The sequence below is a fragment of the Ambystoma mexicanum genome, chromosome 1p (genome assembly GCF_040938575.1).
Source record: "Ambystoma mexicanum isolate Mex_15411 chromosome 1p, UKY_AmexF1_1, whole genome shotgun sequence".
Lineage (NCBI taxonomy): Eukaryota > Metazoa > Chordata > Amphibia > Caudata > Ambystomatidae > Ambystoma > Ambystoma mexicanum.
Genome location: NC_090921.1, coordinates 323,772,135 through 323,790,941, shown reverse-complemented (window position 1 = coordinate 323,790,941; position 18,807 = coordinate 323,772,135). Strand labels below are relative to the sequence as shown.

At 42.9% G+C, this 18,807-nt stretch overlaps 1 protein-coding gene across 2 annotated transcripts in view; it reads left to right on the top strand.

Moving 5' to 3' along the window:
• Window positions 1–18,807, top strand: part of LOC138569735 (hippocampus abundant transcript 1 protein-like) — a 227,720-nt gene that overhangs the window by 70,865 nt on the left and 138,048 nt on the right. The window contains exons 1-2 of one of the 2 annotated variants that reach the window (XM_069647992.1): window positions 10,079–10,123; window positions 11,312–11,407. In XM_069647992.1, the coding sequence (XP_069504093.1) occupies window positions 10,094–10,123; window positions 11,312–11,407 (126 nt within the window). In that variant the 5' untranslated portion in view covers window positions 10,079–10,093. Of the gene's footprint in view, window positions 1–10,078; window positions 10,124–11,311; window positions 11,408–18,807 lie in introns of those variants that run through there. The other variant, XM_069647982.1, reaches the window with a different exon arrangement.

The window sequence follows — 18,807 nt, the reverse complement described above, 5'->3', positions numbered from 1 at the left end:
GCTTCCTATTTAGCAAGAAAGTGAAGTTTAAACCAAGCTTTGAAGAGGCCCACTGTTTGGCTGGCATTGATAGCGATGGGCAGTGGAGAAGGATCAGAAGCATGGTGGTGCCTGGGACACAAAATCTGAGTGCAGATGAAAGGAGATGGTGAGCAAACTGATATAATCCAGTAGGTACTGAGGAGGAAGACCATTAATCGCTTTGTAGATTAGGGAATTGAAAAATGAGCGGTTGTTCATGGAGTGCCAACCAGTATGTTTAGGTAGAAGTGGAGTAAGATCTGGGTGGGTTTGTAGATAGTGCGGGTAGCAGTTGAGGACTTTGAGGTAGAAGGTAAGGTGCATTTTCCAATGGTTGAGTTGGTTAAAAAGAGCAGCAGAGGCAGTGATGAATTTCTGCAGTCGGACGTCTCTATCAAAGCAGTCTCCAAGGCTTGGAGCCTTGGGCGAGGGAACAAGAATTTCAAGAGGAAGAGAAGAGGGATTGGAAGATGGGAGAAAGAGGACTTCCAGTTTTGAAGAGTAAAGCAAAGGGCAGTGAACAGCCACCCAGCAACGAATTGCAGAGAGGCAGTTGTTAATCCAGTCAAAGATGGCTGTGAAGGAGGAAAGGAGAAAAAGATAGTGCTATTAGCAAAGACGTGACCGTGAAATCACAAGATAAAGTCTTCCTAGGGCAGAAGTGTAAAGGGATGAAGAGTGTCTAACTATCAATACTTTGGGAATGCCGACCGGGTAGGAGCAGGTGTCGGAGGTTTGCGAGTTGAGGAGATTTTTAAAGGATGGATCTTCCAGTTGGGAGCCAATCCAGGCAAGAGCAGATTTGCAAAACTCAAGTTCTTGAAGCATGAGGAGGACAGAAGAGTGGATGACTGTTTTGAAGGAACTAGAAGGCCACAGGGATGATTATAGAAAAGGGTTTGGAGTGGCGAGCATCACAGAAAGTTGAAGACCTGCGGAGGGCAGTCTTGCTGTAGTGTTTACTACAGAGGTCTGCTTGAACTAGATCTTCAAAGCTATTATCCTCAAGGTACTTGTTGATCCGGTTGAAAACATCCCACTCAAGGACCTTTTGAATAATGGAGAAGGGGGAGAAACCAGGTGATAATTTTCCAGGACTTTGGGGCAGCACAGGGTTTCTTCATTAAAGGACAAGTGCAAATTTGAAGGAGTCGGAGAGTGTGTGATTGATCGATTGGATCGGAGATCTGCTCTTTTTGCCTGTTCGGCAGGGAAGAAATTGTCATGTTGTTTATATTCCCCTATTATTTGGGACTTGAATACGTTTTTTTAAACCAATCTTGCTGAAATATGACTTCAGGCACTTAAACAGTCCCTTTTTGTTGTCAGAGTAGGGCTGACAATTAGGTGACCTTTGAAAGTTATATGTATCAGGCTTGGTTACTTCGGAAAACGTTCCTTAAATGTCTATAGATGGCACAATGTTTTGCTTTGATAACTTAACGTTTACAGTCTTCAGGGAACTTGTATCATACAGAAAAGGTCTCACGGTGGACATGCTCAAAATTGTCTTCAAATGTGTTTTTGCTGCATTGTTAGGCTGATATTTGACACACTGTGCCACTTAAAATACAGATCTAAGGAACTTTAGCTTATTTTGAATGCAATATTTTTCTGGAGAATCTGTTGTGTAGGATACATTTATGTAACACACAAGGAATCCATGGAGAGCAAATACTGCACAAACTGCAAGCTGAAAAGCGAGACGAGTCACACGGACAACGCTGTCTCTATCGGGTTAGCCTGAAACTCGTTCTTCAAGCCTACATTTTCCAACGCAGTGGCAGCAAGGTCACGGGGTGGCCAACTGATTCCAAGAACATTAAACCATGGATTGCAGGGATTAATACTCTGTTTTGAACCTACTGGTCCTGAAGATGACACGAGCAATCAGAACCAATCAACCCACCTTCTGCCCTGACCAGTACTTTTTTAAGGCAGCACCCTGTTTTTTTATTTTTTTTATTTCATTTGGATGGTACATCCAGCCCTACAAATATAGATGGCTCCTCTCTCCTTTGAGTTTTAAACACATAGCACTGATGGTGCATCTCTTGTACATATTGCTCTGTGGGTGAATAAAAGGATTTATAAATCACAAGAAATTCCACTCTTGAATGTAGAGCGTGCGATAAAGGGAGACATATGTTTGGTTCCCTATTTTGGGCTATTGAGTGTTTTTTAACTGGATAACCGTAATCATTGCTGTAGTAGAGGGATAGTCCTTCCCTTTTCTTTTTAGGTAGGCGGTACACTATTGTAGGCATAGGGACAGCACCCCTGACAGGGATAGGGTGTACTTCTGTTTAAGGTCAGTGTTAGTTGTTTTATAGCTTGATTGATTTCCACACTTAATGATATCCCCTTCTGTGCGCTCCATGCATTCTTTGTGTGATTATATAGTCTGTTTATAATGGTGGAGAAGGCAGTTTTGTCTTAAATAGCCTAGCTTTCCTTGACTGGTACAGTGTAGGATACCTTTATGATAGGAAGGCTTTAGAGTGGTGTTTTATTGTGGATTGTTGTTTTTCCTTATGCACTTATTATGATGAAATAGTCTTTGACAACTTGGTCTTACAGGACTGGTTTGGACACCTACTAAATTATTTAATTATTTTAATGAAATGTCTAGACCTCGAATGCTTGCTGGAGTTGTGGCCATGATTACATGTCCTATTCTGCATACTTTGTGGTCCCAGATACGGAGATAATAGCTTCATGTCTTGGTGTCTACCCACCAAAAGGTGGACGAGTGGCTCTATTGCATGATCTCTTGGACATTGAACATTTTTATAGACCTGAATCCTGCTGGATTATTGCTGCCTTTATGGTAGCCAAGACTGCTTTTCTTTAAGTGTGAAGAATTCCACTAAACCATCTATCAAGGGACTTGAAACTGAAGGGTTTAGGTCATTTGTGGAATGAATAATGAAGACCAATATTGGGAGGTATTGCGTTCTTTCATGACCGATGACCCAACCTATTAATTGCTCCTTTTGATGGTCCTTGGAAGACCTTTGTATCTTTTTACTTCATGCATTTAAGATGCCAGTGCGCTTTTCTAATGAGCATGGTTCTTTGCTGTTTTTGTTCCAACTGTATCTTCAGGTTACATCGATTCAGACGCACTGACTATTCATGGCTCTCAAATCTACTAGTCCACTTGCCTTGGTGAGGAGATTTTGTAAAGGGCAAATGCCAAATGCCATGTGCATGGTACCCGACCTTGCTGGTGAGCATGGGGATGTTTTGAATGATTTGTTTGCCGTAAATGGCAAATACGTTTCACTGTGTATGGTTGGGCTTTGAGCGGCAGCATAATACAAAATATGAAGTGTGCGTATGGTGACATTCATCATTTTACAGAACGCACTGGTAAATAGTTTGTCACCAGCCACCATGGGGCGAGGGCTTTTCTCTTATGTGGACTATGTAAACGAAGGAACTCGTGCTGCATGTCTAGTGGGATTTGCGAGACCTGACTATTGGGTCACATTTGCTGTATGCTTTGTGTTCCAGATGGCCAATGAAGATGCCTGAATATATCCTTTACTTTTTAATTTTGTGAGGTGCTGTTCCCTGTAACAACCCAGTTGTGCAGAGTGCATGGCCACCACCAGTTGTGCCATTGTGAACACACAAGATGCTGATAATATCCCAAAAGGAAGGACCTTGAACAGAGTTATTAGTCTACCTTGAACCTGAGGAAACAGTGATGACCTGCAAACTGGAACACATGAAATGATGTATCTTATGTATCTTTCATGTCCAGGGCGCCAGGTAATCCATCCCCCATCTTTTAATAGTCATTACATCTTATAGGGTAGGCATTACGAACCTTTGAGGTTTGACAAACTTGTTCACTGGCCTTTGATCTAACACTGGCCTCAAAGTTAAATATTTGTGTGAAACTAGAAAATACACTGAGAAAAATACCTGGGTTTCTCTCTTGATGGGGTACTTCTTCAGTGCAGTAAAGCATCTACTTCAAAGGAGCTGGTTGTGTTCCAATGGTAAATGTAGATGGCACAGTGGTAGGTTGCAAGGTTTTGTCAGTAGTTTGATGCAATAGCTACTTTTGACTGTGGTGATCTGCTCCCTCCCATGCATGTGTGAATGTTATACTCTCCTACTGCACCCCTCCCCTCCACTACCACGCCCTTCAACGGTAGTGAGATTGGAGAGGACCCGCACTGTGGAGATGTTGCTTTGTTGAGAAGGTAGAATCCTTTGTGGTTATTCCTCTACCACAGCGTTACTCTGTATTGCAACTGATATGACTGTGATTGTCCTGCATTGCGATATTACCCCAACTCCACTTGTGTTACTTCATGCATTTAGAGGTAACAAATGCATTCAGCTACTCCTTATTGTCTTTGGCAGCCTGCCAGAGGTCCAAGGGAGATGACAAACCCTATGTGGGTTCTTTGCAAATCTCTGCAAACCCAGCTCATTCACATGTGGCTTTGTCTTTTCATACCAGCAGTCTTAACCACTGGCCTTCCTCTGGGCCAGATCATCGTTATTCGCCTGCCGAGCCATTACAGACCGGGGGAAGACCATATGCAAATCATGCTTGGTCCCACCCCAATGCAGCCCAAATTGCTTGGTCACCGTCCCTTCTGCCTGAGACCACAAGCAACCAAGGCATCTTTCATCAGGCGTCATCAGTGCAGAGTAGCTGGGGTCTCTAGGCCCCGCAGGCACGGGTCCCATGTCTGGGCAGAGCTGGCCACAGCAAAATAAAGGTGATGGCTGGAAGGTTTATAATTAATCTTAACTACTGCCATTAATGTGGCCAACTCAGACCATCCTTCGTCTGCCAAACCATTACCGAAGGGGGAAAGACCATATGTGTGATCGTGGATCCGAATCCTGCTGGGCCTGGAGACCCAAGCAATACCTCACTGATGTGGGCTCTAGCTCAGTCTTTGCTCTGTAGGTTCTTGGGATGGTCGGTGGTCTGTCTATTTGTCATCATCCTCCGTGCACTGGGAGACGTTCTTTGCACTCTTGATCTGGTGAATCAGCACTCTCATATCTAAGAAACAGGATTGGCTGCTAAACGGGGATCTAATGCCTGGAAGAACCTACACCTTTCTACAAAGCTGGGTCTCCGTTCAATTAAAGGCTACCCTCCATTATATAGTTTCTAGCACTAGTTCAAGGCCATGCGAAAACCCAAAATAAGCAGCATTGCATAACGTTTGGGGCAAAACGATACCTTCCAGAGGCTTTGCACAGAGCGTGTGCTGAAAGACATTCGGTGGTTTTTCCTAATTCTGCAGTGATTGGGATAAATTGTCCCTTCATTGTTTTCCATATCCGCTAGTAACTTGCAACAGCAAAGCACGTTTTCCCTTCGTCTCTGGTTTTCACATTACAGCATGTCAATCCCACTACGCCCTATGAGAGGAATTACTGGTTACGAAAAGGTCGGTGACCTGAAGTCGCTCCACTGCCTTGATACTGCCTTCCAGAAATGTGCCCCATTGTTATCCGTGCCTTGTGGTCTTGCTTGGCTTTTTCAAGGGCCTAATTGAACCCCTTCTGAAAAGGAGCAAGTCTTTGAGAGGTTTCTTGAGTCTCTGGCTGAACGCCATGTTATCCCCTTAACCATGAGTACCTCTTTATTCCAGCCGCCCCGCGACCTGCTATCTCTGCCGTGTCTCATGCGAATTTGAACAAGGCTTTCACCAAGAGCTGTCATTCCTGAACTATAGCCTGAACTCTTTCCTGTAGGGAGGTCGGATGTCTTTGAAAAGCAAGCTGAGGCAATTTCCTATGTCTCTATAGTACCGGGCCCCCAAAGCTGTGGCCTTGGTCACATGTACTCTGTAGACTGCTGAGGTTGACGTTTTGTGCACTAAAGCATAAGCCATTTAACTTTTGCTATCTGGGGGGGGGTGTTCCGAAAATAAAGTCGGGCGGACCCCCCCCCCCCCACCCATCTTCTTTATTGTTGTCCCCCTTTCCTTGCAGTTGTGACGTCCAAGGTATCTGGAGTGCGATTTCCTTGAATGTAACTTAGGTCCGATGGTGCAGGTTAATTTCTCTGTTATCAAATTCACTGTTCTTTCTGAGGCAGATTTTTATTAAGGACTTGGAATTGTGTTTCTTTGCTGAATTTAAAAGAGGGAATCAGTGAGCTCCAGAGCTCTCCACTGCCCTTTCCTGCAGGACTGCATAGCTGCACTGCTCTTCAGTGGGAGAGCTGGTGATTTAGATTGTCCAAGTCCCCTGCAGAGTCCATTGTATACACTAAGGGATCATTAAGCTCTGCATCCTTTTGGGGAATCCTACCATCAGTGTCTTTTTTTCATCCTCTTAAGGTATTTTTGATGGGGTCCCAAGGGATTCCCCAGTTGGAAGCCGTTGCTTTCACTTTAGTCTGCCATGTCTCATTTGTACACTGATATTGTAGTTCCATTCGTTAGGAAGTCCCAGAGACCTCTACTGGGCAGTGGGCACATGAACAATTAGCAGAGAATCACACACAGAGCTGGACATCGCTTTTACATAGAGGAAAAAAAGACCATGGATTCTCCCACTTTCAACTCCGTTTGCTGCTAGAAGGTCTCCAGGGAATTCAGTGCTGCGAGGCCCCTTTATCTAAAAGGGCCATAGAGTAAGAAAGGAACAGACACAAACTCAAACGCGGAGAATCCGTGCTCATCAGTGTTTCATGTAATGTGTTCAAACTCCTAAGCACAACAAGCTTAATAATTGGAACCCAGAATGAAAAAAAGTAGTGATGATGCAGAGAAATTCCAAAAGTTTTAGATGTGATGGCCCACAGTTTGAGTCGGAACGAATGGGCTTTTTCACACTTTCCATCTACAGTCGAAGGTAATTTGTTGGTGTCCAATGTTTTTCCAACTGTGTATAATGTTAATGTTAAATGATATTTGTACCACGCACTTTAACCACCGGAGTGGTCCCCTGACGCTCTAAGCACATTCCTGGTCGCCACAACCCAATATTAGTATGCATTGACTGTAACCACTATCGGATGAAGAGATCTCTGGGACTTTCAAAAGGTATGGGACTCATTGTTTCAAAACGTGGATTCTTTATTCCGAACTGGATGAACTTAGCTCTGCACATAAAAAATGGCTTTTCAGGAGCATGATCACCGGCAAACGCTTGCTTCTTCGTGGATGGAAATCTAGGATTGCTCCTTTATTTGATGACTGGGTTGAGGAGATGCACAAACTTTCTAAAATTGAAAAGATGATTTACAAATAACAAACAAATTGTCAGTGTTTGATAAAATGTGGGGAAAATGTAATGATTTAATGTAATTATTTCTATTAATTTTTGTTACTTTATTTACTGTATTTTTAAATTATTATATTTTTTTTTTTTGGGAGGGGGGATTCTGCTTTGATGATGTACCATATGTTATAGTTTTTCGTATATGATATTATGTTATCCAGTCTTCTGTATACTACATTAGTTTTGAGATACCTTTTCATGTTGAAGTAAATTTGTAAATAAATTTAAAAAAAATAAAAATAGAAAGGCCACTCTTTGCGGTCACAAAAAAAAAAAGTGGATTCTTTTTCGTTTTGTTTGCTGCAGTGTTAGTCCAGTTGTAAAATCAAACTTTCTCTGTTCACGTCTGCTTAGCAAAGATCTGACATTTTCTTGTGTGGGGGCCACAAGTTCTTCATGCTCTCCTCCTCTTCTCATTCCAATCTCCCTGTAAAAAGTAGCGTATTCTTTGGAGGAAGTGGCGTTTGGCAAGGCTGCAAAAAAAATGTGCTGCTCCAGGCTGTGGTTCGGGTTTATCGGTACCAAAGAGGTTTCGCGGGGTGGATCGGGGTGGCCTTCACCAGGCTAGAGTGTTTACGGTTTTGTGCACTCTGCAAGTAAGCTTTTGTAATCGAATGTTTAGTTTTTATGCCCCTCTGAAAATGTAAGTTCCTTGGTCATGTGTGAGGCCTTTGAATTGTGAAATGTGGGCCGTGCGATCTTACCCCTTGTTGGAGGCCTACAGTATTGTTTCCACGCAGTTCTTTGAGGGCATCGGAGACCGAGGACCATGTTTCAGCACTGATCCAGAGTCATTGACGCGTAACTTGTGTAATTCCGTGTCTGCTTTTTGAGGCCTTGGAATGTGTATTTTCTTTAGTGTTTTTTTTAGGGTGTGTTGTGTTGCAGTAGAGCAGGGTCGGACTGGGATAAGAAATAGGCCCGGTCACCCAAAAAAAAAGTGTCCCACCCCTTGCCTCACGGCCCTTGACCTCTGATGACATCACCTGAAGTGATGTCATTTGATCCCACCCCAAAGTGACATCCCGAGAAGCGATGAAACACGACCGTTCACCACTTGACAAAACAGGAAGTGGCATCAAATAGCATTGTACCTAAGTACACTAAATTACTGTGAATCCAAGCAGACGTTCAATGCCAAATGATGATGTTATTGTATAGCACTTACGCTTAAGCTCTTTTTGTTATAGAACAAATATGCATACAATATCATCCAACCTGTGTTGGTACTCATATATCGACCTAAGAAGGATGAAAGGCTTTTTGAAGAAAAATAAATGTGAAAAAAAACACCTAGGCATGGCCATAAACTGGCCCCCACTCTCCAGGGACGATTTTGGCTGAGGGGCCAGTCCGAGCCTGCAGAAGAGGTCCTCAGGCTGGCCTTGAAAGGGCTCACTGGAGCTCAGAGGTCTGATGGCGAGTGGGACTCTGGTACACTCAAGAGGCTGTTCCGTGTCACTCGTCCCCCTTCCCATGGCTGCTTACCTTTTGGCCTCCTGGTGGAGGTTTTACTATGCTCCTGGAGCTTCAACCACCATGGGTCGCCCAGCACTTTACCCTGTGATCATTAAGGGTGTTTGGTTTAAACGTGTTATGGGCCGAGCATTTGTCCTCTGCATGGTACTTGGTAAAGCAACGGTTCCACACCCTAAGGGAACTTCGAGTTCCAGCAAGGGCAGAACCTAAAAGGTCTTTTCTCCTTTAGGGGAGAGCATCCCCGTGAAGCCTATACATGTAAAATGTATTAGATGGGATGGCTATGGTCGGGCATGGGTCCTGTGGTGGCTATATCTAGGGACACAATCTAGACCTTACTAATCCTGGCCATTAAGCCTGAAACGAGGCTGGGGTAGCTTGTTTGTGCAGTAGAGATGTGAACTAGCCGTTCAGGCAGGTTTGGCTCTTTTGGTATGGAGGCAAGCCTGATTTGCATATGGCTTTTCCCCTTCTGTAATGGCATGGCTAACAATTTATGGTCTGGGGTGTTGCTGAGATCAGTGTCATCACTTATTGGTTTGCTGAATCAATGTGCCCCAGGCCTTAACATTGTAGGCCAGAGAGTAACAAGGGATTAGTAGGGCAAACCACACCTAGAGACGATAGAAGATAGAAGTACACTGTGCGCGAGCCTGAGGCTGGTGTTGGTCTCGTTCATGGCCAGCAATCGGCGTTTGGTTGGCCCCCTAGTGAAGCACTCTGGACCCCTCCACCACAGATGAAAGGAAGTATGTGCTCTTCTAGGGGAATTTAGCCATATGTTAGCAACTCGAAGTTGGTAATGGAGGTGCTGGCAGCATCTGTGCAAATTGGTTTATGTTGAAGAGTCTTTATCGTCTATGTGTACGATCACCTATTGCTCACCAGGTGGCTGTGTACTTGTGAATAGTTTCCTGGCTGCCAACTATGCCATTTATTTATTTATTATTTTTTTAAAGCAAGTGAATCCTCTTGGCTAATGTGGAAAAGTGGATGGAAAATGTATGGATGTATTTTTTATTATTTTTTTTTTTGTAAAACCTCTTTTATTAAATTACACTATCTTTGAATTTCGCATTTTGTCCATGCCTCAAAGGAATGGCAAGCTGCCAAGTTGTGTGTTACAAAGGTGAAACGCGTGCAGTTTAGTCTTTCATTTATTTTGTAAGCGGTTTGAGGTTTCAAGTTTTAGATCCGTCAGCTATAGCAGCTATTGTCATTTCTTTAGAAATAAAGCCTTATGTGAACAATCGTTTCATGGGACATATAATTTACATACTATTTTATCCTAAATACCATCTTCTTAATTTAGGTTATGTGCGCGGATTGGTATTATACAAGGACAGTAAGTATGGAATTTCATTGGATAGTTTAAAATCTAAGTTGCTTAGAATGTGTCAAGTGTGTTTCAACCCTCCTACACCATGCGCTTATCTGATGCAGCGTGTGTGTGGATCATTTGAGGTAGTGCATCTTCAAGTGGGTTGTTTTGGTAGTCTCGACGCAAATCAAAACAAAAGGACTAAGGAGTGTTACTGGAAATGGACAATTTAAGACGCCCTTGATTGCTGGTTTACAAACCACATAAATGGACAGCACCTCATTAACTCAACCCATTTCCAATTCTCCTTCCCCTTATATGTCCACATGGTCTGGCCCCTTAAAATACACATCACTTCAGTTTGACCTCTTCCACCCCAAGACATAACAATAGCACTCTTTGTATATTTTCCAAAGTCTGTCTTCCGTTTCCTGTAATCACATGATCCTCAGCTTCCGGGTCGGTCACTCTGTTCTGACGATATCCAGCGTCCACCTGGTTAGATGAGGGGCGTAAAGCCACCACCCCCTGATACACTTCCGGCACAGAATAAGGTTCCATTGTCCGAAATGGTACAAGCTGCCAAAATAATAAAATGGCAGCCATTGACCTTCACCCAGTCCCCGAGAGCTACTGAAAGTGCTGCCTCAGCAGTCCTTCAGCACATGTCCCTCTAGTGAGCCTTCCGGCCAAGTATTACCTCAAGCCAAAAGATGGTGATTCCCCTATCCAATGTCCACTAGGATTTAAAGGAAAATAATAAACATTTGGGCATACATAAAAGGAGTGACACTTCAGGTATTCAAATACATCTACAGACTCCTCCCATATTGTTAATTACTCTAATTTATGATCACTCATTATCCCAGGCCTTTATGGCGTCTTCATAACATGGATCTCACCCCCATCAACTTTCACAGTGGGTAGAGGGATGGTCTGATGGCTGTGGGTTGACCTTCAGATATTTGCTGGGGAGTTGTCTTGTGTCATTACTTTTTTTAGTTTTGAGTGTAGTTGGGTGAAGAGTTTGGAGGTTAATGTGAGGCCATACCTCGTGTTAAAACAGTTATCTTGTTCTTATTCCAATAATGATGCAGCCAGTTTGGCATAGCCATTATACAGACAACATTTACTCTGTCCATTCAACTTTGGTTTGTTATGTGTACTATACTGTATTGCCTGCTAACTGCTTAATTATTTCTCCCTCACCAGCGGCTGGGGATTGGCGAGCCCAGCGTCTACCATGCCGTGGTCGTTATTTTCTTGGAGTTTTTCGCCTGGGGCCTACTCACCACCCCCATGTTATCGGTAAGTCCTAATGTGTCGGAGGTGGGATGTCTGCAAAGCCATCTGAGCTCTGCTTCAATCTGTTACTTCAGTATCCGTCTTGGTTTTTCTGGGTTGATGGCATCGCCCATTCACAACCAGTACTTTTCAAAAAAAGAGCCATGTTTAAAACGTTAGAGTTTCTGTAAAGTGACCCCGTGTCTGATGAGCACATTTGTGGGTTGTATTGAAATGCACTCTATTCATTTTCAGAAATGGAATTTGGAGATTGTTTTAAAAAAGAAAACGGGGAAGGTGCAGCTAATGTAAATACCGAAGGTGATCCGGAATCTTTAGCCTTCATCCTCTGTCATAAACCATACATTGCAGACTTTCCTCAAATATATTGAAAATGTGAAGGTAGACTTTGCACCATGAATGTAATCCAATTAAGGGAATTGCAAGATGGGCTCTTGAAAGAACTACTTTTTTGTTTGTGTCTTGATTTGTTTCATTAAAAAAAAAACACAGAACAGTTGCAAGAAACCCCCCCACCTTCCTTTACAGTGTTAAAGAGATGAGCGCAATTCCCCAGATAACCACAAACAACATATTTTCTTTCTAATGCCTGTAAACAACCCTCTCCTTCATTGCAAGCTTGGCCATCTCATCAGTCCACATGCTCTCCTCGGGATGAATCATTGACTTCCAGTGTCTCAAGATTATTTTCTAAGAACAAAATATTTTTAATTGAGATGGTCAGGAACGGGAGGATAGCTTTGTGGCAACGCGTGGGTCTTGGAAGTAAAACCACTCTGAGCAAACACAGGTTCGAATCCCAGACCCACGCTTGGAAGGAAAAAGAGCGCATTATAAATAACCTTCCCTTCCACAATGAAACTAGCGCCTAGGTACCTGCAGGTTATGTGCGCTGTAAATAAATGCAAAAAAATAAAATAATAATAAATAATGCTGTACAATCTGAGTTTAAAGCCATGCGTATATATCCAGATTCCCAACTTGGAATGGTGGGCATACTGACATCCACGTGGACACAAGCGTTCCACTTTTTTGGAAACTTGTACGTGTGTCTGTCTTCTGAAAAAAAACCTCAATGCAATTTTATTTATTAGTGCTGGATTTGTAATTGTATGCAGCATTCAAAAGGGTGAAACAGACTTTGGATTTTCCACATTGTATGCTGGCCAAGAAGCCCATAACCAGCTTGAGGCATATATACAGGAGTAACATTGGGTGTTATGCTATTTAAACCTTGAGCATGTTTGTATTGGTTACGTTGTATGCAAACCAGTAAATCTTAGGTCCTAAAACTGCATAGACTAGAGGGTTGCAAATTGCACTTTAGAGGCAAAACAACACCTGCTTCTTTTTTTAATTGTGTGATGTTTTTGAGCCTTTTTTATTTCAATGTTTTTCAAACGACATACTCTTTTGTACCTATTTGGGCCCACCTTAAGACCATTTGTGTCTCATTTCAATGGTAGGAATAAGGTGTGTTTTTTATTTTTGCTAATTTCTCAACACTGTTAAAGATGGTAATACTGTTATGTGTTTTCCTGCTTGCAGCCAGATATGTGGTCCTTTAGAGAAGGTGACTTCCCCAGCTATATTGTGCAATCAACGTATAAACTTAATATACAATATTTTTCGGGGTATTTCTTTTTTATAACACTTTTATTTTCTCTGTCTGCAGTACCCCAGTGTGCATCGCCAATAGCCATGTAAGGCTGCATAAGCAAAACTCCCCCAGCCTTGCAAGGCCCATTGGACATGAGCACTGGGGTATTGTGAGCTGTCAACAGGGAAATCAAATTTCTCCGGAGTCAGACGCATGCGCGGAAAACGTGAGTGCATCTGACTCCGTGAGCATTTATACGTTGCCATGGAGACGGGGGCGAGGCAACGCGCTGCAGCGGGAAGGCCGCTGCACGTACGCCTCGGGCCCCACCCCTCCGTGTAAACACGGATAGGCAGGGCTGTCTCCAACAGCAACCACCATAACAATGTGGATTGCTTCGTATGGAGCACCATTTCAAGATCTCAAAGACAATAACACCTTTCCCTGAAACAATGTATACCAACGAGGTACTGCAGGACACATAACGCGTGTCAGCAAGCAGACCCTCCATAGTAATTGCTCGTGGCAACAAGCAGTTACAATTTTCGTGAAAGTATATGTGAAACTCAGTCCAATGAGGAGTGGAAGCCTAACTAGGTAGAATGATTGCCAATTGTAATTAAACATTGAATAATGTCTGTCGTATATGTCCATATATAAATAAATATTTAAATATTATTAGTCAAAGTGTGCCCAGTAGGATGGCTAATGGTGTGGAAGGAAAATACCAAAAGCTGAATGCAAAGTTGAATGCAAAACGTAGAATCAAAAAGTGTCGTCCATGAATGGTTATTCAGGTAGGGATAACGTTAACTGTTGTACATACAACAGTTCTCAGGAAGGGTCAATATTCAGTGTTCTCTATATTTTCTGTAAAGCATACTGTGTCAACTCCTGGTTAGAGAAAACACATGTAGTTTATCTCTTCGTTAATCCCATTAGGTGCCAAAGAGTTCATTCGATCGATCCAGAATGTTTCCCGTTGATCCAGTCTCTTCTGTAGGTTTTCATACTTATCTCTCCTCTGGACTGTTTCTAAAATCACAAACTTGATCTGCACCAAGTTGTGTTGTTTTTCTTGCCAATGTCTGGCGACTGCTGAGCTGGCTGTATGATTCCTTATACAGGAACTATGTTCGTTCCATTGCACCTTGGCTGTGCGTTGCGTCTGGCCTACATAGAAGAGGCCGCATGGACATTTGATCCCATAGATTATACTGTGTGTGTCGCATGTGGCAAAGCTTTTGAGTTAGAATTTTTTTCTCCACAGTATGGATGATTGACTGTGTCACCTTTCATGATGTAGTTACAGTTATTGCAATTTAGGCAAGGGAATGTCCCAATATGTTCTGTGATTTTCTTTTTCTTTGGAGGTTTGGTGTTCACCAATTTGTCTTTAATATTTTGACTACGTTGGTAGGCAAAGGTGGGGATCTCTCTGAATAGGTGCTCCACTCTTTGGTCACAAGTCAGTGTTCCAGTTCTTCTTGATTATGGCTTTGATGCGGCTACTCTGTCTTTAGTACTTGGATACAAAGACTAGGGGCGGTGTGGAATCTTTCTTCATTTTCTGTTTCCACAGATCTTCTCTATTCTGTGTGGCTGCTCGTGTCTCAGCTGCCTCCACTTCCTCTTGTGAATGTCCACGCTCAAAAAGGTTCTTGCCCATCTCTTTGACCGCGGTTTGATAGTCTGTGGGATTGCTGACTATTCTCTTGACCCGTAGCATCTGGCTGTAAGGCAAGTTTCTGATCAGACTTGGTTGGTGAAAACCTAGTCTTTGTAAAAGGTTGTTGTGATCTGTGCTCTTCCAGAAAATAGTAGTTTGATATTCACTGTCTGTGATTTTTGATTTCAATGTCCAAGAAATGTATGATCTTGTGTGAACACTCATGCGTGAATTGGCTCCTCGGATCTATGTTATTGAGGAAATTGAAGAATTCCAAAAGTTTTGATTCTGTGCTTGTCCATACACCAAAAATGTCGTTGATGTATCTGATCCAAATCGCTAGGTCTTGATGCCACAAGTGGTTGAGGGAGTACATGTTCAGTCTCAAAATTATGAATGAAAGCATTCGCATATGACGGGGCCATGGTAACCCCCATAGCTGTGCCTGCAACTTGTAGGTAGTATGCATCCTTGTATCGGAAATAGGAGTTGTTGCTAATGAATTCCAGGAGTTCCATAATGAATTCCTTCTGTGCAGGTATGTCTCCCTCTCGTAAAAGTATCCATTCTACTGCCTCTCTGCCCAAATCGTGAGGAATTGAAGTGTAGAGACTCTTGACGTCTATTGTAAAGCAGATGTTGCTGGAGTTAAATGGTATTGCTTTGAGGTATTGTAAGAAGTGTGTTGAATCTTTGATGTAGGTGCTGTTTTTTTGGAAAAGTGGTTGCAGGAAATAATCAATGTATTTTCCTACTGTTTCCAAGATGCTGTTTATTCCTGCCACAATCTGTCTTCCTGGTGGTTTTTGCAGGTCTTTATGTACTTTAGGAAGAGTGTGCAGTATCCGTGGATGTAAATTAAATAGGAATTTTTTGGTATTGTGATTGATCCATTTTATTTCTTCTGCTTTCTCTAGCAGTTTCTCTAGATTGCATTTGATTTCCTCTGTTGGATCAGTGTCAAGTAAAGCATAGATATTAGTATCACTAAATTGTCTGACGCACTCCTCGTCGTAATCGTTGGTGTTAAGTAGCACAAGGCCTCCTCCTTTGTGAGCAGATCTTATGGTTATGGAGTCATCCCCATATACATTTATCAGCTTGAGTTTATGGAGTTTCATATTACGATTTTTTTCAGGTGTTTAAATCTGATTTTCTCAAGATCTCTTGTTACCTGCTTTTGAAATATATCTACTGATGGTACCGAGATAGGTGGGATAAAATTGCTCTTCCCCCTAAATTCTTTGAGATCTAGGGTGTCCTTGTTCAATGTTCACTGAAAAACACCTTCAATTTAATCTTTCGAATCAGTTTATAGAGTTCAGTTTTTGAATCAAAGTGCTTTCGTAGGTAGGCACAAAGCTAAGACCCTTTTGCAGAGTCTGTTTCTTTAGTTGTTAAGACTCTTGATGACAAATTCATTACTATGTTCTCTTCTGTTGTAGCCTCGTGTTTGGTTTTCCCTTTTGTTTTTCTTTTCCCACCCTTCTTGTTTTCTTCTTCCTTTCTGGAACTCTGCCCCTGTTTGGTGTTTCTGTCGAATCTGTTGCTCCCGAGGTACCCGGGGTAGATTCTTCCTCTTGAATGGTGGCTTCTCTCTCTGTGTCATTTCCTGAGCTTGATGTTTCACTGGTGTAGTTTGTCTTAGGTTTTCTTAAGGGAGGTCCATATTTGTCCATCCAACTGTACACTTCGTCTTTCAGATAGTCGTACGTATCTCGTTTGAATTACCGGATTTTCTTTGTTTCTAATTCTGTCTTGTAGCCAGATAGTTTATTGTTAATATCCTCTAAGATAGCATCTACTTCTCTGTTCAAAGTGGCCACATGTTCCTTTTCTATTTCTTTAATCTCTTGTCCTAGGTCTTTTAAATTGTTCACCAATTCTTGTATTTAAGTAAGATCCGATCTAAAGAACACTTATTCAGTACTGCCTCCCATCTCTTAACAAATTCTTTATTTTCTTTACACAAGGTAGGGCTTAGTTGTATCCTTAGACCCCTTGTGTGAATATAGGACCTTCTCTCACTGGTAGCTCCAGGCTAAAACTATCATAGAAATTCAAAACACATTCCACTTAAAGTGTGAATATATACAAATTAAGCGAACCACGTGGTGCCCCCCTGCTTCCTGCATTCCTTGATAAATTAGTTCACAACATAACCCTTTCATCCTGTTCAATGCCTAGAACGGGCAACTGCAGTCTGCGTCTCTCCTGATGTTGTGCACCACAACTCCCATGATCACTCAACATTCGCTATGTTGGCTAGGGCCGATGAGAGCACAAGTCCAAAGCTTCTGGAGAGCCAAAGGTTGTAGAATCCTGATCTAGAATATTGTACTATGTTAGTTGTGTATATAGTGATTGTACCTCCCTGCATCAGCTTTAAGCGACTGTGGGTAAAAGTCAGGTGGAAGGAGCTATTGGGGCAAGAAGGATGAAGCTGAAGGGGACAAATAGACCACATCATGTTATGTTGGCTGCTTGTCTTGTACTTGCACGGCTCTGGAGCATTTGAAAGCCACTGAGGGTTAAGATACGACAGGCTCTCGAGTGTATACATTCTCATACAACCACCGCAAAATCCTTTATGTATGGCATTTATATATACTAGTAGTGGAGTCTAAACATTGTATTGCTCCTAATCTAAAATATTACGAGTCTAAAAAAATACTTAATTTTCAAGTGCAGAGCCAGTGTTGGAAGTACAAGCCCCCCGGGTCCATGCATAAAGCCACAGCATAGGACAATCTGAATTCACACAATGGTATTATGGCAGCAATCGGTTTTATTTCATTTTTAAAACCTTGGTGTTTTTTTGTGTTTTTCCCTGCATGGCGCTTTACAGAGAAAATGTGTTGAAGCATGAGCATCTGGATCAATGTGGGTGCTGTATATATGTTGTATGGTATCCGGATGGCCAGATAAAGAAATCTTGATGTGATTGGAAGAAGGATGGTGGAATGGGAGCCATATGGTTGGAATAGTGCATGATTTATTAATGTTATTTCTTGAATGTTCTGGTTTATTTGAGGCGCAACATAGTTAAGATTTCCCACCCTAAATATAACCGGACCTCTTTCCATACCCTCCCAGTTATCTGGTGAATTTCATCAGAATCTGGGATTAGTATATATGGCTGCAGGTTCATACATTATCAATTTAGCCGCTAGACAACACCTCCTCATGGCTAATGAAACAAAAATCTCTACTGCCACAGCTAGACTTCTCACCTTCATTAATAGAAACCTTGCTCATTCTTTTGTTCTTTTTTAAGATGTGTATTTATGGCAGTTTTAATTCATAAATACAACATATAATTCAACTCTTAGTATAACCATTCTTACTCCACCTGCCCAACCATTAGAAATCCCTCGCCCGCTGTCCCCTTTCCGCTCCACCACGACCCCACCCCTCTTCCCTAGCCATGGTTAACCCACGGGTTCTAATAGTCACCTCTCCATGCAGCCACCTACCCCAAACCTTCTGTGCTTATCTGGGCAGTCTCCGTTTATATATTACACTGCCACGATAGTGCCAGTGTAGTTATGATTAAGTTGCTCTTTCCATAGGATGAGCACTTTTTGGACGAATCCTCACCAAACTTTGCAGAAAAAGTATATGGCCCGCTCTGAATATTTTTGCAAAGTTTGGTGAGGATTCGTGCAGGGGGGGAAAAGGTATAGGGGGTGTCCCAAAATTTGTTTTTCCCATAGACAGAATGGGAAAACATTTCTGCTCGCGCCTACAGCCCAAACCGCTGGACGGATTTTCACCAAATTTGCTCCAGGAGCAGCGGCTTAGTCCCGAAAGCGTGCTTTTGCAAATTTTCCGCATGAGAGGCTTTGTCAGGTCAGCAGGAGCGTGTCCGTCTCCTGTCCTCCCACCCCCGCTCATGCCCCGTGTCTGCCCCACCTCCCGCTCATGCCCCGTGTGTCCTTTCTGTCCCCCCCACCTCCCACTCATACCCCGTGTCCTTTCTGTCCCCCCCACCCCCGCTCATGCCCCGTGTGTCCTTTCTGTCCCCCCCACCCCCGCTCATGCCCCGTGTGTCCTTTCTGTCCCCCCCACCCCCGCTCATGCCCCGTGTGTCTCTCTCCCTCCCCCCCCGCTCATGCCTCGTGTGTCTCTCTC